Raw genomic sequence first — 20,810 nt, forward strand, 5'->3', positions numbered from 1 at the left:
AAGACAGAACTGTGCAGAAAATGGGAAGGGAAGGGACCACTTTGAGCAGCCGTAGATCTCCTTGTTTGCTCACTGACCTCTTCAAATCAAGCAAGCCAGTTCTAGCAGGGTTGTGGACAAGGTTCTAGTCCTATGGAGCCATCTCAAGCAGAAAAGCTTTAGGAGGATCTGCAGAACTATATCACAGTTCTTTTACAGCATCTAATCTAGGGTGTTAAAACAGGCAGTACAGCTGATGTGCAAAGGCAAGCTGGATAGAATGCAGTCTGGTGTGTGTTTAAGCATTGTTTCATGGTTTGTATCTTAATGTATCTACCAGTGAGATCCATTCATCATCTAAATTATAACACTGATACCCACTATTTGAAGCTATGTTTTCTATGTTAAATTATCTGGTTTTGGATACCTGCTCCATTCTGTGTGTCTTTGACAAGTTACTAACCAATGCGGTGGGGTTTTGCCTTTTATCTGTTGCACTGGCAGTACTTAAGGTCTACTGCCTGTTCATTTTTAAAGCATTTTTGCTTAACAATGAGTATGAAAGAGAAGCTAGATAATGCTAAAAATAATTTTTTAAGTCTCTGTTTAGTTTTAATCTTTATATTTCAGTGGATGGAAAAGACATCAGCTGGTTCCTACATTTTTCGTAACAGCCGAGCTGAAGAAAGGGAAGCTGCCAAGCATGCAGAGGATCAACAAAAGAAACTGGAAGCTCTGTTTGCAAAAATTCAAGCAGAATATGAAAAGCATGAAGGTAAAGCTTTCATTCTTTCAGAACACATATTAAGAAGAGAAAAACATTTTGGTGTTTTCAGAAAAGTCTAAAGAAATTGTCAAAGATCTTCTCTGGTGATAGAGAAGCAGACATGGGATTTTGGGTTGTTTCTTTGTTGTTGTTTTTGTTTTGTATTGTCTCAGGGTTTTGCTTCCTGTGTATGAAGACCTTTTGGTCCAAAATTTTACATGCGTATTTGCATGGCTTTGGAGCTACCTAGGGAACACCTCTTGAATATATTGGTAGCCAGGCCACTAAAATTGTAGAATTCTTATTTCATTCCCTTCAGGGACATGACACTATAAGATTTCACCCAGAGGTGGGCACTGCTAGGATGTATCTCAGTAGACCTGAACACCAAGACTGAACACTGAGCATCTTTCCTCACGAATAATTGTGTGACTGTGCAGATACTGAGATCAGTGGAGCTTAGTGGTTTGGGACTCTGGTGACACAGGCCATGGAGAACGATGAGTTACTGAATGCCCTTGGTTGGCAATCCCAGGCCACGGAGACCTGGGGAAATTCTGATGCAAGGAAGACACACCCTTGGTGGAAGAGAATCAAGTTAGAGAACACTCAGGCAAACTGGACATATGTAAGTCCATGGCTGATGATGAGATTAACTCAGAAATATTGAAGGAGCTGACTGATGTCTGTGGGGCTGCTTTTAATCCTCTTTAAATGATCGTTAGTTCATTGGTAGAGATGCCTGGAGACACTAAGAAAGCAAATGTGTCTGCTGTATTCAGAAAAGACAGAAAGGAGCACCCAGAAAACTACAGGCTGGTCAGCCTTACCCTGATCCCTGACAAGGTGATGAACAAATAATCCTGGAAGCTGTTAACAGGCACATGAAGGACAAAAATGTTTGGAGTATTCAGCAAGGATTCACTGAGGGGAAGTCATGTTTGACCAACCTGACAACATTCTGTGATGAAATCACTGGCTTGAACAGTTGAGGTGAGAGCAGTGCCATTGTCTGCCTGGACTTCAGAAAGGCTTTTGACACTGTGTCCCTTTAGATCCACAGAGAGAAGTTGATATGCTGGGTGAGCAGGCAGGCAGGTGGACTGAAAACTGCTTGAACAGTAGTGCCCAGAGGGTGGTGATCAGTGGCACAAAGTCTCTTTGGAGGACAGTAACTCCTGGTGTATGCCAGGGATGAGTACTGGGTCTAGTCCTGTTTTAAGAAATTTGTTAATGATCTGGGGAATGGGGCCATGTACTTACAACAGGTTTGATGCTGAAAATTAGGACAAGTGATGGATACACTAGAGGATTATGCTGCCATCCAGAGGGATCTTGGCAGCTGGAGAAACAGGCTGACAAAAACCTCAGTAAGTTCAACAAAGCAAATTGCAGATCTTGTACCTGGGGAGGAGCAGTGCCATGCACCAGTAGATGCTGAGGGCCCATCCATCTGGAAAGCAGCTTGGCAGAAAAAGTCCTGGGAGTCCTAGTGGACAAGTTGAGGGTTGTTGCCAGAAGGTCTAAGAAGGTGATCCTTCCCCTATGTTTAGCTCTGGTATGGCCACATGTGGAATGCCATGCCCATTTCTGGGCTACTCACTACAAAAGAGACATGGACACACTGGAGATACTACAGCAAAGGGCCACAAATGTGTTTAAGGAATTGTAGCATCTGACGTAGGAAAAACTGAGAGAGCTGGGACCATTGAGCTCAGGGACATCTGATCAACGTACCTAAATACGTTGGACAGTGCAGAGAAGATGGAGCTAGGCTTCTGTCAGTGGTGTCCAGTGACAGGTCCAAAGCCAAATGGGCACAAACTGGAACACAGGAAGTTCCCTCTGGACATCAGGAAACACTTTTTCACTATGATGGTTGACTGTGACAGTGTTACCTAGAGAGGCTGTGAAAATTCCATCTTTGGAGGTAATAAAAGCTCACTGGACATGGTCTTGGTCGGCCTTCTGTAGGGTGGCCCTGCTTGAGAAGGGGGGCTGGACCACATGACCTCCAGAGGTCCTTCAGCTATATTCTAATTCTGTCATGGCTGATACTGTCCACCTCTGCCAGTGATTTCTGACAGTAGTTCTAGCATGGAATTCTGAGTTGAAATCAGAGATGGCCTTGTAATTCTTAACATCACTGCTACGACGACCTTGTGTGTTGTTTTTTGTTTGGTAAACTTGTGTACATGGGAGTCTGCTACTCTGAAGGAATTCATCAAAGTTCTGGCAGCGAAGTGACTTTCCGATGGAGAGGGTAATAGTTTAATGTGAGTTAACTTGGTGTTTAGCTGGTGTCCTGAGGAGGCTTCGTGTGCAGGCCTGTGGTCACCTGCTGTCCCACATCTTGGTGTCTTTAAAACTTTTCTGCTGCATGAGAAGAAGAGGAAGTGATGGGCATAGAGAAAATGTAGTCAAATATCTGTGAAGTTCCGTGGCAGCCCATCAAATCTCCCACCCTCTCCTAAGTGCAGACACTGATACTGGCTTACCCAAAGTTTGTATAATATTCTAATCTATGTTGTATTTAAATAAATAAGATTTATTTTCTGCTTGTATTTTCCTGATATGTATACACACACACACATATACATCAATTCCTGTACATGTTTTCTGTTTTTATTCTGGCAAGGCCCAAGTACTGCTGTGCTTCTTACATAATTATTTCTTCCTTCCCTTTAAATTGTATTGGTTGCACTCCACATAAAAGGCTTTTTCTCCACAGAGGGAACCAGTAGAAAAACACCAAGATCACGGATAGTCACAAGACAGCAAATCCATAATTTGCAAGATGGTGCAGAACTTTATGAAGCAATTCAGAGTGCATCTGACCCTGGTTATATGGAGGTAACTGGATCCTACTGGGCTAATTTTGAAAAGCTTGTAGAATAAATTAAAATGTAGTAACTCCTGCTAAAATTGACCATTACATTACTCTTTGGTTTTGCTGCCTTTTGATATTTTCTACTGCATGCTTATTGCTAAATAAATTAACATTAAAAAATCTGAAAAAAACTTAATGAAGGGTTGTTGTAATTGATTAATATTATCTTGGGTGGCAATTTTCTCCTGGTATAAAAATCCAGGATATAGCACAATTAAAAGTTAATGTTACTTGTAATTTTATTACTTTGCTTTGTCTTGCATATATGAAAACTTAATGCATCTCATCACTCTAGAGTTTCATACACATATTCTTGCATGCTGTTCACTGAATGGTTTGAATAATTATATCATTGTCTTCATTTCCTGTTCCAGTTAAATCACAACTTTTAAGTGTTCATGCCTTTACTAATAAAGATGCAGGTGATTAGTCCCTGCCAGTTGTTAAAAATTAAATACATGCCTTGCATTTTGCAAGTGAAGATCCTTGTCTGTCATAAAGCCATATGATCTGTCTTTATTTGATAAGATGGTATCCATGTCTCTGGAGCTGCATGTACAGGCATCTGGGTCAGAAAAGTGATGGGTTTGATGCGTTTTAGTGTAAATCATTTTGTCAGCTCAGAGACGGCAGCCTGAGGAGAAGTGGAACTCTTCCTTTATTCTTACAGAAATTTTTCCTAATATGTCTTCATATGAAACAGGCAAGCCTGTCTGTTACATTAAATATTCACCTTAGTTATGCACTCTCAAGCAGGCTTCCCACTAATTGTCATGTAAGAACAGTGTGTAGTGCAATGCTCTGCACAGACCAGAGAGCACCAGCTCTGAGTACCAGGTAAGACTGCAACCTCCTGTTGTTTTAATATACCTCATTTCAAGTCCTAGTAGTGTCTCCGCTGGAAATAAATGGCTTCCAACACATGAACACTTGAGAAAGAGACTGTCTAAAAATCTTGACAGTGTTTTTTTGATAAATAAAAAAGATACTGAGTTAATTTTCTCTTGGTTGCAGGGATATCTCAGTGATGACCAATTAAAAGCCTTGAAGGCTTACAGGCAGCTGATGAATGACAAAAAACAAACTCAGATACAGGAACAGTTCAAGAAGGCTTTAGAGTCAGCAGAACAGGAAGAAAATGGTTGTTACAAAAGGGATGTGTCTGCAGTATGGAGATTATATGTGGTAGACTACAGAAAGCAAGAAAAACATAAAGGTTAGTGCTTGAAAAATCACAAATAACTTTTAACTAAAGGTGGTAACTGACCAGCATTAATAGATTTGAAGAGTTTCCCAACAGTATTTTAGCTTGCATGTTAATATTTCCAGTTTGATTCTTGGTTTAGGGTGTTTGGATAGGAGGGAATGTTGTAGATTTATTTTGTTTAGAAGCCTTTAGATTATTCCAGAGCAGGTAACTGAGCTCACTGTGCTGTTGCCAGGAGCAGTCCTGAGTATCTGGCGCCCGCTGCCCGACGTGTGTTCCTCGCTGAAGGAAGGTGCTCGCTACAGGATCTTCCAGCTGGCAGCGTCCCAGGCCAGGGGCAGGGCAGACTCCTCCAACATCCAGTTAACAGCCACCAAGAAAACTCAGTATCTGCAGCTGTCAGTAAGTGCTTTAAGGGCATAAAGGTGCATGGTTAAAATGTGTCACTCTGTAAGTGTGCTAAATACTGAAGTTCTGTGTGTCATCAGGTATCACAGGAGATGCTGGTACAGATTTTCTTTCCAAGAAAGGCTCTAGAATTCACCCGTTTATTGGATCCTTCTTTTCAGCCACCGTGTGCTGAAGTGGATTTAGTCGGAGTTGTAATTTCTGTTAGCAGAACAGGTATGTTGTGGACCACACTCATGTCCTCCCATTGAGTAAGCACTAAATTCTTTATTTCAAAAGTCAAAGTTATCTTGGTGTTGTACCTGCATCTCACAGGCCTCTGAAAACTTGCTAATACAGCCCGTCATGGTGACATGCTGGCAAATCTGTATTTCTGAAGAAAAACTATCTCTGCTTATTAGCTCAGGAAGTTAGTAAGGCAGGATCTAAGCTCAAAAGCACTTTATATTTTAATTTTTTTTTCCCATAAATGGTGGACGTAAGTTCTCACATCTGTGTTCAGCATCTGCAGAAACACCATTGTGCATGTACATGACCTCCCTCTTTTGTGTACAGTGACATGGAATGAGTGGAATTTAGGCACTGGAGCTCATGGACAGGGAGAGGTGGATAATCTTCTGAACAAAAACGAAAAGTTTCATAGGAGTATTGTTTTTGAAGACACAGACTTTGAGTTGTTTTCTGTAATCAGTAGCAAGCTCATGTAGAATATCAAAGAAGCATGAGATACCTGTCACCATGCAGATGGGCTGCCATGTAGCTCTTTCAAGATGTGTGTGATTTTCTTTTTTTTTTTTTAGTAGATCCAAATCACAGTGCCTTTACTTAAAGAGATGTTAAGGTTTAACTCAGACTTTTTTCCTGCTTTTAGGTTTTACTACTGTGGTGTACTTATCTGATGAAAGCTATAACTTAGTGGCAGTAAAGATCTGGACAGATCTCAGACACTTGGCTATTGAAGATGTAGTTGTCCGCTGCTCACTCATTTCTGCAAGCAACCTTCAGTGGCAGTCTGAATTCAGATCAGAAATTCCCATGCTGTTGGCTGGAGATCTTTCTTTATTCTCAGCCAGTCCAAAGGAATGCTATCTTCAAGAGAAGGTTAACGAACTAAGAAGTGTGATAGAGGTAAACCTGTAGAAGTGTCATTTGATGGTTAGTTTTAGTTACTGCTGTGTTACATCATTCACCAAAGTGTGTTAGTATTGATAAATCTTTAAAGCAAGTAATGCACATAATGCTGAATTTGGGGTAAGAGGTTAATGCAGTTTCCTGGAGGATTGAATGTCTTGATTTTTTTTTTTGTTTCCCCAACTCATCCAGCCCTGTCTTTAGGATGTGCCACAGAATCTCTGGCTGGTGAAAGATCTTATACCTGTCAATAAGGAATCTGCCATGGACAGAAAGTGCAGCATCTTCTATGTTGCTGGTTTGAGATAAAATTCCAGTGGGATAAGGATGAGAAAAAGAATTCTGAAATGTAGTGTGTATAGTCCTTACATAGTTTGAAAGCCAACTCTTCTGCATTGCCACCTCTGCTCTCCCTTACAGAATGTGGCCTCCTTTTGCTCTGATGCGGAAAGTAAACTGACGAATTTGCTACGAAGAAATCTCTTGCTTACACCCAATGTAACTAAAAGATGTGGCTTGGAAAGCCCCTCTCTTTCCTGCAGCTATGCAGAGGATAAAAGTTTGGTAAGCTTCTGGTAATTAATGCTGTGTTTGTACTGGCAGTACATGCAGTAAAGATTTAAGCAAGTGTTACAGCTGTGGTGAATGGTTTCGCTTCTCAGTCTGCTTCATCCAGTCTTTTCAGGGCAGTGCAAACTGATTAGGAGGTTTCTCTGTGTGTGTAGGTTTAGGATTATTCCCCAGGAGGAGCCATGAGATAGATTATCCTTCCTCCAAACAGTACATGAAAACTTCCCCTGTGGCCTATGTTTTCACAATATACTTACAAGTATTTTGAATTTTATGTAAGTAAAATGTATCATCCTTTCTTTGTAGATGATTTAATGCTTCTTTGGTCCCACTGTGAAGATTATCCAATGTGAATGTCACAGAAGGAAAAATCTTGATCTGTACATTTTTATTTCAAGGCATTCTGCAGTTCCCCACCTTTGTTGAGAGAATTTACTTCCTGGTGTTTTTCTAGATACTGTTTCTTATTTCTAGGATTTAAAAGGGAAGAGGTATCACCTAGTAAATACATTTTAGCAATCTTGACAAAAATTTATTTAAATAGTACTCAAGTTTCCCATGAAAGCTGCTGCTGGTGAGTTGCTTTTGACGTGGAGTACTGAGCACAGTCTGAACTACCATGAGTTGCAAGGGAGGTGGAAACACTCTGGTGTGTTTCAGTTCCTGGAACTAAAGTTTAAGCTTAAAAGGCATCCTTTTCCATTTCAGAGGGAGGGCTAATGTTTAATTCTGAAGGTTTTGTTTTTATATTTTATAGACTAACTAGTTTATATTTTTATAGTTTATTAAATACATTGATTAAAAAATGAGATTTTATGTGTATTCTCAAGCTTGTGTTGGAAAGATTTGCTATACAGTATCTGTCTTGTGTGTATTGTTATCTTCAGATTTTTTGGTCTATGTTCTATCCTGTTTTTTCTTCAAATTTTTTTCCTCCTTTTTACTTATTTAAATAACCATGTGTGGAGGACATAGCCAAGGCAGTAGAAGACATGAGTGCTTTGATTTCTTACCGTCTGCCATAGAAAAATTCACATACATTTTGCTTAGCTCTTAGAAACAAAATGTAAATTTTGTACAGGTAAACAGTGATTTATCAATCATCAGCACTTGGAGGGATAATTATTAATCACCATCAGGAGATACCAAACTAAACTTAAACGGGATATGAATGATGATGTAGTTGTTTTATATTGGGGGAGAGGTGTCCCCCGTTTTTTGGTAGTCATTGAGGAAGTTCATGAAACAGAACATTCTATTCAACATAAAACTTCTCTTTTTACCCAGATCTCTTCTAGAATTGAAATGAAGCATCCAAGCCCTTTGTCAACTAGCACACCAAATGTAAAAGTTGTCACACCAGGGTCAGCAAAAACACCTTCACCTGCTACAGTTAATGAAGAGCATCTCAAAACCAGCAAAAAGAGAAAAGCTATGGACTTCCTCAGTTGCATACCTGCCCCTCCACCACTGACACCAATATGTTCAGTAATTTCTCCGTCTGTTAAAAGAGCATTTCAGCCTCCACGAAGTTTGGGTTTACAGCACAGTAAGTCACCTAAAGAGACAGGCCAGAATATTGGCCATGTCACCCCTTGCAGAAAAATGAGAGAAACTGTCCATCTTCCTGAGAATGACCTGGTTGCAGATGAAGAACTGGCAATGATTAATACACAAGCACTTGTGAATAATTTACCAGAAGAAAAGAAGATGGATTTTGTAAATGAAAACAGCAGTGCAACAGCTACTACTTTATCTGATGATCTTTCATCCAGAAATAGTTCCAGATCTACTGGGGAAGCAAGTAACTCAACAAAAGCAGTTCTGAAGTAGCTGAGGCTCTTCAGAAGAACCCAAAAGAACCTGAGGACACATTACCAGCCCACAGAATGCTACAAAGACCAAAATCTCAAAAATGCTGCTAATGTACAGTATTATATATATTTCAAATTCAATTTATTTTTACACTTTGTACATTAAAACTTGATTGTATTTAATAAAGCTCTATTACACAAACAGCCTCATTAAATAACACTTCATTTGCAAAACAGTTTGAAGTTTAGTATGTATACACTTCTCACAAAGATATATTGTACAATAGCATCAGTGTGGCTGAGGGTTTGATGACATTTTGTAAGCCATTGATTCTGTGTTCTAACATTAGGGCAGGATCTTTGTTTCAGTCTAAAGCCATCAGTTTTGTTACCCTCTGCAACATCAGAATAGTTGTTTGGCTGTCCAAAGTGGCACAGGGCATATTAAAGTGTTCTTTTATTTTCACCAAACAGAACACTTTAATTCTGAAATGGTACTCTGCTATTCTGACACAGTTCTTGTACTTTTCTCCTCAGACTTTCCATATAGCACTAAAACAGGTTTAAAGAACAGCTAAGATTATGTGATTCACAGCAGAGTTACTATTAAATAGCTCCTTGGTCTGTGTTCTGTTCAGAGCTGCTCCTGTAGCCCTGTTCCCACTTAGGAGTTAACACACACAAGCCTAACACTAATGTTTCATTTTAGGAGCCTCTCCATCTTGGGATCAGTGAACTCCTATGTCTTGGCAAGATGAAGAGCTAAGTGTGCTGTTTTGAAGTGTTTTGCTTCCAGGCTGGAGAAACTGTGTGTGAGGTAAGACCAGCATGAATCCAGTCAGTAGAGAGAGGGAACAGCATCAAATCTTGCTACAATCTGTTGAGCTACTTTTGCCATTATTCACTTTGCCTCTCAAAGTTACAATAATGCTGCAGGCAAGGTAGTAGATACATAAAGTTTATACTGTCAGATATAAGACATTAAAATGGCAAGAAATGCCAGTTGTCTGGGGAAAGAATTGGCCCCAATAGCCTTAAGACAGAAATAAGTTAGGAATGTTTATTACTAGTGTCAAGACTGTGATGCAGAAAAAACGATCTAAAATGTGGCATGTGGTAGAGCCAGTACATTTCACATATGCCTGGATGGATTTTCATGGAGGAAGAGGGATGAGAGGGAATACAGTTTGTACTGGGTACAGTGCTCTTACAGTGGTGCTGTAGAGCTGTGAGATCACAATCCAATGCCATTTAAAGTTTTGTAAGAAATAAAAGTAATTTAGATATGTAGTAGAAAAACGTAAGAATAGAAAAACAGTTTAGAAAAAAACGTAAAACTAGAGACTCTTGTACCCTGATAATTCAAACACCAAGGAATGCACATCTTCAGTTAAAAGTCACATTCGTACGTGCTGTGCCCGGTCTCCTCCTTGGGAAGGCAGAAAGGTGGGTGGGATGGGGACCCCTGCCATGAGCTGCACTTGCTCCACTGTTGCTTCCCTCATCCCTGCTTGGTTTTTCAGACCGGAGAACACTGTGGAAAGTAACGTTGTGCTCATATTGTTCTTTCATCCGTTGTATCTTTTCCCGAGGGACATGATGAATATTTCTTCTGTAGAGTCAAAAGTAACAGAAAATACCAGTATTTAGCTGCCTTTGTGTGAGAGGTTATCTTCACTTTGCTGAAGTTCCTGCTAGGTTCAGTATGATGGTTCAGGTCTCCACTGATCTCTTTTCTGGCCTTTTTTTTCCAAATTACTGTTCACTTCCACCTACTTCTTAGGAATATTATTGTGACTGCTGAAACATGTACCGCCATTATTTCTGGGAGGCAGGCAGGACATAGGAAGTTGACAAATGTCTGAAATAATTGTGTAGAAGACCTGTGTGGTATTTTATGTGAGTGTTGCTGTGCTTTAGCACTAACAGCTTGTTGGCCTCAGTGAGCTTTTGTACAGCTGGAGATCTGCAGCCAAGAGGTGCAGCCAGCCCAGACACTGATGTAGCAGCAAGGATAGAGGTCACAAACTGCTGTTGCTTTGAGAGCAAGTAGGGAAACAGCACACATGAGCTCAGGCTCCAGGGCAGACTCCTAAATGACAAGTTTGAGAGGGAGGGGAGCACAATGCTCAAACGTGCAGGGCTTTCTGAATAAAGTAGCTAGAGTAGCGCCAGCCACATCTTGGCGGGAAGTGTCTTCCCAAAGACCACCAGGAATTTCTGTCTGGGAGTTTGCAAACCCTGAATATCTTTGGTTTGCCATTTAGTGCTATTCAGGCACAGCTTGTGCCCTCATGAGTGTATGTGAATGAGCTTTACAATGCTGCTGTGGAAAGTCAGTGTGTGTCAAATATTTAATAAAACAAATTGCAATTTACTGAGTAGCTCTGCCTACAAGGAATGATCAGATTGTGTCCCTGCAGTGCTCCCCTACCAATGGCTGGTGCTGCTGAGGCCAGAGCTGGTTTACAGCTCAGACTGGTGGTGTCCTCACCTGTCCCCAGCCTTCAGCCATCATCTGCCAGGTCCTGCCTCCCCCTGCAGCCATGAGCACTCTGGGCCTTGGCCCTCTGCCATTTGTGTCCATCACACAGACAGGAGCAGCATTAAATTTTGACTAGAGCTCCTGGCTGGTAGAAAATAAATCCATCCATTGCAGTGAAGTGCCCATGCCTTGTTTTCTTGCACTAGCAAGTTAGCATGTGTTATCGTCTGAATTTGGTAGCAGGGAGAGCACTGTTCCCTGTAACTCACATCAGGCTGGCTAAAGGCTAGGAAGTCAGCGAGCAGGAATTTTTTCAGTGACTACAGCCATTAATCTGCAGTCACTGGTCATAAGAACATAACATTCTTAGGACCACATTCAGCTGCCTTTACATCCTACCACACTGTGTAGAGTGAATACATTCTTTATATTCCTTTAGTGTGTGCATGTTAAGATCTTTACAAAGATCCTCTAGAACCTCATTTCTTACCCACACTTTGTGTACCATCCCTCCATGCTGCAGCAGGACAGCATCTATTATTGTTGGATTCTTAAGTCTGAATGTTATCTGTAGTGATTAGATTTAGGGTTGTGCCCAAACAAAGGAGACTGCTGCTCAAAAGACAATAAAAGTCAGGGCTCCTGCCCCATCAAGCTTGCAGCACAAAAACATGCTTCGGGGCTTCTTGCTTTTTCTACTGCCTGACTCACTTCAGGCTCTTTCAGGAGTAAATTCACTACAGACCAGGTACTCAGTAATGGAAATTTTCTACAACAGTCCTTCTGTTGTCATTTACTTGGTTACATACTTCCTTATACGAAGTGGAAGAAGGCTAACCTTCTCAGCATGTCAACAAAATGAGCAGCTGTCTGCTCCAGCAAAGAGAAAACTATGTACCTTGTCAGTTCTTGAACATTGAACTTCCAGGGTGTATCCGGTTCTTGGAATGTAACTTCATATCTATTTTCATGTGCCTAAAGGACACAAAGGTGACATTATGAAACTGCACTAAAAGAATTGCCACCCCTGCCAGAACTCCTGATAAGAGAAAACAGTGCATCTTCAAAGACTGTATGGTGTGTTTTTCACAAGTCATGAACTACAATTATAAATCATATCTTGATACATTTGTCAACAAATAGTTTGGGAACTGTTCAATTCATGTCACTACTGGGGAAGAGTGTGATGTCCTCATCACCAAGAAATGGCAGGGCAAGTTCAAAGGCCATTATTCTTTTCAAGTTGTTTTGTGTTCACTGAGTGACAAAGCTGACCAGCTAAACAACTACATTGGCACCTCTGCCCCTACTTCATCACAATATCCATCCTTAACTATCATTAGAGAACTACAGGAAAACTGAAGTAAATATTTTTAGCCATGTAAAGAACCTTTTCAATCAGATGACCTTGTAGATGTCATAGCCAGGCATATGAAAGCAATAAATCGGTGTTTTCCCTACCATCATCACATAGGGCTTCATTTCCCAAGCATGGATGTTGGTATTATCAATAATAACCGGGCTTTTCCCATTCTTCATTGCTTTGCGTGCTGCAATGTAACACATTAAGTAAAGCTAAAATATATTAAATAACAGAGCCAGGCCTTACTATCCCTAAAGTGTCCTTGCTTTGCCCACTGCTCGCACACTTGGTTCCCCACCAGACCTGGGCTCCCGTCCAATTGGGAGCGGAGGCTGGTGCCCAGCAGCTCTCCTGGAAGAGGTGGTGCAGCCTCTGGCTGATCTGAAGCTCTTACAGAACATACAACAGCCAAAAATTACTGTCACTTCAGGAGACCCTGCTACATGCTCTCAAAGTATGTTTGCCATTGCTACAATTTTTTTAAGAGCACGGCCACAAAAAGCATGGTACAGCAATAGAGACCTGGGTTGTTTAATTCCCAAACTTAAACTCAGCCTGCAAGTTTTCTTCCTGCCTATCATTACATTCCCACCCCCTTCCAGGTCAGGACAGACATCTAAGAAGTTAAAGGCTAAGGCTGTGGTGCCTGTACTGCAGGGAGCAGCTGCTGGGCTGGTGTCTGAAGGATATCAAGATTCAGCAGTGCTTCCCCAAAATAACATTACCAAACTCCAAAATGTTTTCATTTACAAATTTCCCTTTATAAGTCAAGAGAAATCAAATCAGAAGTGATAAATGTATTTTTTTAGCCAATACCCCATGAACTGCAGTGTATGATACCACCTTGAGGTATTTTATTTTGGGGGCTGTTTAAGGACAGCCTGAAGTGCAAAACTATTTTGCACAGCCCCTGGATCAAGTTTTGTCACCTCTTTTCTGGTTCCACTTGTGTGCATCCTCTAGGAAGTCAGGCTCAAAGAGGTAGACACCATTTTCAACAAAGAAGTCATCAGTACTAAGGACTACAGCACTGGGGTGGTCACGTTTCAGCTGTCTGCAGGAAAAAGAGAATATGAAAGAAGGATTAGTACCTGGTCACACCCCTTAACAGAGACCATTAAATCACGAGCTATTTGAGTGCTCTGCAAACTCACACAGTGCTTCATTTGAAAAATCCCAATTTAAAGGATGTGGAAGTACTGCAATCAGAAGATGGACACGTAGGAAGAAAGGAATGAAGCTTGAGGGCATGGCCTTGATTTCTTTAATTCGACAGAGAAATCTGTACTGGACTACCAACATCCAAGTCTTTAATCTTATTAATATATTCAGCTCTCATTCTGAGTTATCTGAGAAAACAGGACTGTAAAGAGAAGGGGGGGGAAGAAAAATAGCAACCCAAACCTGCTTATCCAGGCATGGAAGTTGGTGTCAGAAGACAATTTGACAACGGGTATTTTGCTACAAAGATTTCTGAAGATAACCAGGAGGAAGGATTTGTCATTTAGCAAAGATGGTCCAGAGAACCATCAGTTTTGTTTGGGGGGCTTTTTTGGCTGTAAAGCAGGTAGCACTTTTTTAAAATTCTAATTTGCAAACAAGTATCTGAGTGATAAGTCAATATTTTGTGGTATTTTATGCAATTTTATGGTTCTTATCACTTGTCCCTATTCCACTTAATCCTCCTCTTGTAGAGTTGAGTAATTTTTAAATCTTCAGCTTTTAAACAAATTTTATAAACAGACCTGAGTTTATAAAAATATTTTATAGACAAATTTGCAGATCCATAAAGCAGACTGCTGTGGTGAGTGGCACTGGGCAATGCCACTTCCCTTCACAAGGTGTTTGTGCCCCAGCAGTGCTCCTGCAGGCCAGGGATGCCATTAGGAGCAAATGTGTGTCTGCTGGACACTGACCAGCTGCCTCACAGGCAGCCACTGGCTCTTGGAGGTGGAAGGAAGTGCTGCCTTGTGTGGAAGTTTAAATATGAAGCATCCCTCTGCCAGTCCTTAGAGACCACTAAAAGAAACCAAAATAACCAACCCTTAATGTATGATTGTGTTCCCATTCGCGTATAATCCAGAATTTTTTGTGTGTCCATAGACAGAATTGTCCTTTTTTCTTCAATCAGAGAAGAGTTGGGTGAGGAGGGAGTCTCTGCAAGAAGTCAGGGAGAGCCCATGCCATCATCCCTCTATTTTCTGTCTCTCTAAGGCCTGGAATGTCTTGGGAAAAGAAAGATCAATCAAGTAACCCTGTGGCTCTCAGATATGAATGCTGCTGCCCTCCTGTCTCACCCCTGTGGTGTGAGACACCCCTGGTGTCCCGCCCCTGTGACCCATTTCAGCTTTCCTAATAAAACACGTTTCCTTCCATCCCCACAAGCTGCAAAATAACCATTTCTCAGTGCCTTATCTATGTGGGCAAGAGCAAGGGAAAAGTTGCCTCCAGGTTATCAGCAGAAGAACAGGCACCCAGACAGAAAAACCTAAATTCTGTCATCCAGCTCTGTTCCAGCCATTTACTTACCAGTTGTACCCCAATCTGCCTGCAAGCAGCAACTCTTCATTAGGACTGCAGGGTGCATTTAGCTGAATAAAGGGCAGCTTCTAACTTTGTTCTGTCTCCCCTGTAACTTCTACCATCTGCTGATTAATTCATATTATCTTCTGGTGGGGTCCACCCCAGCAAGCAGTGACTCGGTGCTGATGGAGCCAGGACTGGGCTGTACTCCCTTTGTGCATCATTCAGCACCTACCTGGCCTTGTCTTCTAGCCCCAAAGGGATGTTTTATTCACAAAATTACTGCTGGGCAAACTGATTTAAGAAAAGTCATGTTTTAAACTGTTAGCAAACAGTAAAACTTTGTTGCTTTAATTTTGGCCTCAGGCAAAAAATTCTTATAATGAAAAGCACAGCAGTACCTAATGCTTATCTGGTTACTGCTGTGGATAACCTGATATATTCAGGTCTCACCAAGATTCAGCACCTCACCTTTTCCACTGCTTTAATCATTGCAATTTCTTCTCTAAAAAAATAACTGCTGAAATATGTGGAAATATGTCCTTTAGCTACTAAAAGCCACATAAAATTGTGCACATTAATAAAAGATCTCAAGACTGGTTTTTTTTTTCTTGCTCAGTATTTCTTTTTAAAATGTTCTTAATCAGTGCAAATTTTAAAATCCATTTTCTTTGCATATACCTCACTGATTTTTCAACACCGAGAGCTTTGATATTAACCCTTAAGCAATCTAAACTGTAGGTGAATATCTGTAAGTTCAGTCTACAGTTCTCACATCAATAATTAAAGTAGATAAAACTTGTGTTTCAAAGGAGGAAAAATATGGGACAAAATGGGCTGAGAGCTATGAATTACTGTCACATTTGCTATATTCATACCAAATGAGCTCCTGCTAATAGCAACATGAAAAAAACATGAAGTGGGAAAAAGATGGTTTACCTTCTGTTTATTTTGCTGGTTTTAACTTTCAGCTTTCCAAAACAACCAAGCTGTCACTGAAGCTTACAGCTGTTTTCTGTAATCCCTTCCATATTGCCCACAAAGGTGACAAAACTCCTGTTTCTTCTCTTCCTTATCATTCCAAAGGGCACCAAGAACTCTTTTGTGTGTTCTTTACGAAATAAGCCTTCCACAATCTTCACAGGACCTCAGGTTTGTTTAGAAGAAAGGTCCTGCATAATTACATCAGGCTCTTAATCACTGTAAGCAATTAAAATGCCTGTATTTTAGAAAAATACACCAGCTATGCAAAATGGGAGGGCTTGTGACCCCAGTTATTTATGAATAAATCTTGAACTGCCCTGTAAAAAGAAAATTACCCACAGCTGGTGGATCAGTAAGTGTAAAGCTTACTAAGGAGAAAAAGAAAAGTGCAATCTCTTTGCAAAATAAAAGGACACACAGGAGCTATGTTTGCATTTTTTAAAGAAGCCACTGAGCTGGAAGCACTGCATTGTGACAGGCAGCATCTGTGAAAGGTTGAGTATTAATTTACATATCCACTGCAAGATGAAGAGATATAGCACATCTCCAGTGGATATTGTACCTCCTACCTCTTGTAGAGGGGTGAGGAGAAAGGGTTTGAGGAGATTTATTTTTAAGCAGAGGAAACATCCCTCATTCTCCTCTTACTTTCTTAACCTTTGTAGTTTCTGAAAGAGCAGCAAATCTTTCTTTAGCAAAGGACAGAGCATAATGCATTTTGTATCCATACGTTATACCTTTCCATCAGAAAACTTGAAAATAAATTAATTTCTGATAGCAGATGGAAGAAACAATTCCAGTGCTCAAAAGACCACAGAATGGTGTATCAGAGACCAGAACATGTATGTACTGGCACCACATGCAACCACTCGCTCCAGCCACTCTTCCCAAGTGTTCTGTGGCATTTAAAAGGTGTCTGAAAGCCTTTTGTTTCAGCAGCAAAGCAGGACTGTGAGATCTGGAGCACATGCCCAGCGCTTGCCACAGTCTGCTGTGTTTGAACAACTCCTGGTGCCCCGAGGACCTTGCCTGGCCGAGCCGGAGGTGCTGCTGGCAGAGCACAGCCGTGCCTTTGTGTCACCCGCGGGGGGTCCAGGCACAGCTCTGTCTCCTAAAGCACCAGCTCGTGTTGTGTCGTGTTCCATCAAGGCACTCAGGAGACTCACCTGAAGTGGTTTCACGCAAAGGTAAACGTTTATAGTGCAATGCTGCCTGGAGGCAGGAGCTGCACAGCTGAAGTCCATGAACCCACCAGCGCCGCAGTTCTGCAGCGGGGTCAAGTACTGGGAACGCCGGCCCAGGACTGGAGGTGCTGGGATAAACCAGGCAACAGGAGCAGAGGGAACTGGAGAAGACACAGGTTGCACCAAGCAGTGATGCCTCAGTGCTGGTGTATTTTTCCCCCTCCTGTTCTGAAAGATTACTCGCTCTATGCTTTACAAGAGAGTACAAGAACAAGCTCATTTCGAGCAATAAATCAGCAGCTGTGGCTGAAAAGTTCCAAATTTGATCATGCCCAGCCTACAGTGCGTGAGTTAAACTGATAAAGGGTTAGGTGTAGGTTGAACTGTGCAGCACAGCAATGTGCTGTTGAAGAGCTGGAAACGCAGCTACTGTGCAATGCAGAGTTTGCTGGAGAAGTAGGTATGAACTTGTACGTGGCTCACTTAAATTTTGGAGGCATTTTCAGAAGTATTGCTGCCACTGCACCTCAGATAACCTTTTCCTCAGCTGTCGCCTCAGTGTGATCACAAAACGTTCACTGTGAAGTCAAGCACAATGTGTTCAGGAGGAGCATGTCCAACACGCCTGAAGGAGGCTGATGGAGATGTGACTCTCAGCTGCCCCTTCTCCTTCATGCTTCCATGACATTTGGTGAATGGTTAAAGGGAGGTAGCTGGGTCCACCTAAAATACGTGGTCCAGGGAAACTCATCCTTAACAGTGAATCTGCTGGAAAGGTGTCAAGCTTGGTGGTGAGCAGAACAACAACTCATCCTGTCTTGACTACTTGATATATCACATGTGGGTCCTTTGCTGTCTTTACTAGAAACCAAAAACCAGACCTGAACTGATCCATGCCAATGTAGGGCTGCTGGGAACAACCAGGATGAGGAAATAATTTTAACAAAAATTATAAGTAAAGACGTAAGTAAAGCTTACAAAGCTGTATCCAAACTTTGCTGAGTGACACTGGAAGGTCAGGGAAACAAGCCACAGATCCAAGGTTGCTCCTAGGACTGTGTGACAAATGGAAAAGGGGCCTTTTGACTGGAGTTATCACTGGGTTGCTGTATCACCAGTGATAACGCTCATGGTTTGTGACTCATGAGCACTGTAAAGATGTAGAGGTTGTGACAGAAATACAGAAATACTGGCTGATAAGCAGAATAAATGAATGCAGATGTGTGCGAAAGCGCCAGAAGAAAGAACAGAGCAAAGGCTGAAACAATGGTACCCACTGACAGCCAAGATCATTAACAACAATAAAACTGGGACAGGGGCTGTTTACACTCAGCTGAGGCCCAGCACTGGTGACCCACCACAGGAAAACCCATGCTCTGAGAGGAGGAGGATGGCCAGCAGGTCACACCATCCTCTCCACACCTGTCTCCTTCCCCTTGTACCAAGAGGGGCAGAGGATGAAGACACCCAAAATGGGAAAATGAATATAATAGGAGGAAAAAACCCACCTAAGATTCACAGAGCAACAAATAAGCAGAATTCACAGGCAAAAAATAGCAGCATAGGAGCTGTTGGCTGGAGATGCCACAGCAGACCTGGTCAAACCTACCCGGTCAACACCAACAGAGTGCAACCCAGTAGAGAAAGTGAGGATGGGACAGCTGACAGTCCTTGTCTGCTCTAATTTCAGGCAGACCACCTGTACACATGCATCCTGATGCTTGCAAGTATTAAAATGTCATATTATGAGGGAATAAAATCTGAGAAAAATTCAAATTTATAAAATGAGTTTACAGAGTGCTTTTGCAAATAAACCACCTTTCTCCTCCAGTGGGATCTTGCACTGAGATCTGTTGCGGTAATTTTTTGCAAACTTTCCCCTGTGCAGCACATAACATTTACCAACACCAAAAGGTATGCAATGTGAGAACAGCAAAAGAATTCTCTTGGTACAGTCCTTCACAATCTGAACAGTGTTAAATGCTGCCTTTTCATCTGTGTGCTGCTGAACAGCTGAACACAATGATGTGATTAACAGAGGCTAGAAACACTAAGACACTCAAATGTGCATCTCACAGAGGACTACTACAACAACACTTACAACTGATTTTGTAAGTATCATTAACAACTAACCTTGTGTTTTGACCTAGAAAGTACAGGTGAGTACAGTTACTTGCACTGCCTGTGAATATTCCCTAAAACCTTTATGTTCTCACTGTGCTGTAAGAAGAGCAAATCCCCCTGAAGGAGCAGGCCCACACTTACATGGTCTCTTAAGGGAGAGATGTGTATTTTGGGTGTGAGCAAAACAGAGCATTTGGCAATTCATAAAAGAATTTTCGTTTGCCAAAGTGCAGAGGCAGAAGGCCCAGTGGGACAGGGAAGTGTTGTAGTGAGAAGAGGAAACTGTAGATGAACCCAGCGTATTTCTTTCAGTTTTCTGCTGCCACCTCTCACAGCAGAGCCCTTCTTGCGGCAGCCCACGATCCCAGCATGGGTTCCTCAGCCCAGCAGAGTAAGAAGACAGGGAGCGTTCCTCTTTTGATAGGGAGTGGGTGGCACTGAGAGTTGCACGATGCCAGACTGAGACTTCGTGATACCAAACTATGGCTGTACGGTCACACCAACTGCATTGCTGCTTCCCAGCACTCCCCACTGTGTTTTCCCACCTATTTACAATCCACCTTTGAGCTGTTGGGAGAGTGGAGTGGTCTCCTCTGCTCATTTTATACACCGCTAAAGCTCGGACCAGGAGTGCAGGACATTACAAAAACAGAAGTCAGAGTTGTCAAGTTTCAGCCAGAGAGAGGAAGAGAAAGAAAACCACCACCAATCTGGTGCGCCTTTGAGAAAAGGAACAAGTACCGCCTTGGTCAGGGTGATCAGTCCGTCTCACCAGAAGCATCCCTTTAGGTACCTCCCGCCCGTAAGAGGAGCTTCCACAGCCAGGACACCCAGGCACGGCCAAAGGTGCCCGGGACAGCGCAGCCTGGAGCGGGCCGGGAGCCGAGGGGGCTCTGTGCGGCTGCGATCAGCCAAGGCTCCCGCGGGGCTCCCTCTTCCCCCCGACCCCCAGCCCAGCCCCGGCGGGTGTGCAGCGGGTGCCGGGCGGGCACACGGGCTCCCGAAGCACTGCCCCGGAGCCGGGACACGCTTACCTGGCCAGGGTGCTCTTGCCGGCGCCGGGCAGCCCCCGCAGCAGCACCAGCCTCCCGCCGCCCCGCGGGGGCCCCAGGCTCAGCGCCCCCAGAGCCCGCAGCAGCCGCTCGTCCACGGCCGCGGGGCCGGGCCCGCCGGGGCGCGGGGCCGGGGCCGGCCCGGGATGGGGGATCCGGGGCAGCCGCCCCGCAGCCCGACCCCGGCCCCGACCCCGGCCCCTCGGCCCTCGTCCCCCGCGGGCGGGGCCGGGCGGGAGCGCGCGTCCCTCCATGTCCCGGGCGGCCGGGACTTCGCCCCGCGAAACCGAAAGCGGCCGGGAGCAGAAACACGGGCAAGGACGGGCGGCT

At 42.9% G+C, this 20,810-nt stretch overlaps 2 protein-coding genes across 2 annotated transcripts in view; one reads left to right on the forward strand and one right to left on the reverse strand.

Annotated features, from left to right (window-relative positions):
• Window positions 1-10,080, forward strand: part of BRCA2 (BRCA2 DNA repair associated) — a 34,588-nt gene extending 24,508 nt beyond the window's left edge. The window contains exons 19-26 of the mRNA XM_066313150.1: window positions 610-754; window positions 3,477-3,598; window positions 4,650-4,851; window positions 5,078-5,244; window positions 5,331-5,466; window positions 6,122-6,378; window positions 6,802-6,945; window positions 8,239-10,080. Of these exons, the coding sequence (XP_066169247.1) occupies window positions 610-754; window positions 3,477-3,598; window positions 4,650-4,851; window positions 5,078-5,244; window positions 5,331-5,466; window positions 6,122-6,378; window positions 6,802-6,945; window positions 8,239-8,784 (1,719 nt within the window). The 3' untranslated portion in view covers window positions 8,785-10,080. The remainder of the gene's footprint in view (window positions 1-609; window positions 755-3,476; window positions 3,599-4,649; window positions 4,852-5,077; window positions 5,245-5,330; window positions 5,467-6,121; window positions 6,379-6,801; window positions 6,946-8,238) is intronic.
• Window positions 9,812-20,750, reverse strand: N4BP2L1 (NEDD4 binding protein 2 like 1). Its single transcript, XM_066313148.1, has 5 exons — window positions 20,463-20,750; window positions 13,543-13,667; window positions 12,712-12,800; window positions 12,149-12,225; window positions 9,812-10,377 (listed from the first exon to the last, which is right to left on the reverse strand). The coding sequence occupies exons 1-5, from the start codon at window positions 20,732-20,734 to the stop codon at window positions 10,152-10,154; spliced, it is 789 nt and encodes a 262-aa protein (XP_066169245.1). The 5' UTR covers window positions 20,735-20,750; the 3' UTR covers window positions 9,812-10,151.
• Between the last annotated feature and the right edge of the window lie 60 nt (window positions 20,751-20,810).

The sequence above is a fragment of the Sylvia atricapilla genome, chromosome 2 (genome assembly GCF_009819655.1).
Source record: "Sylvia atricapilla isolate bSylAtr1 chromosome 2, bSylAtr1.pri, whole genome shotgun sequence".
Taxonomy (NCBI): Eukaryota; Metazoa; Chordata; class Aves; order Passeriformes; family Sylviidae; genus Sylvia; species Sylvia atricapilla.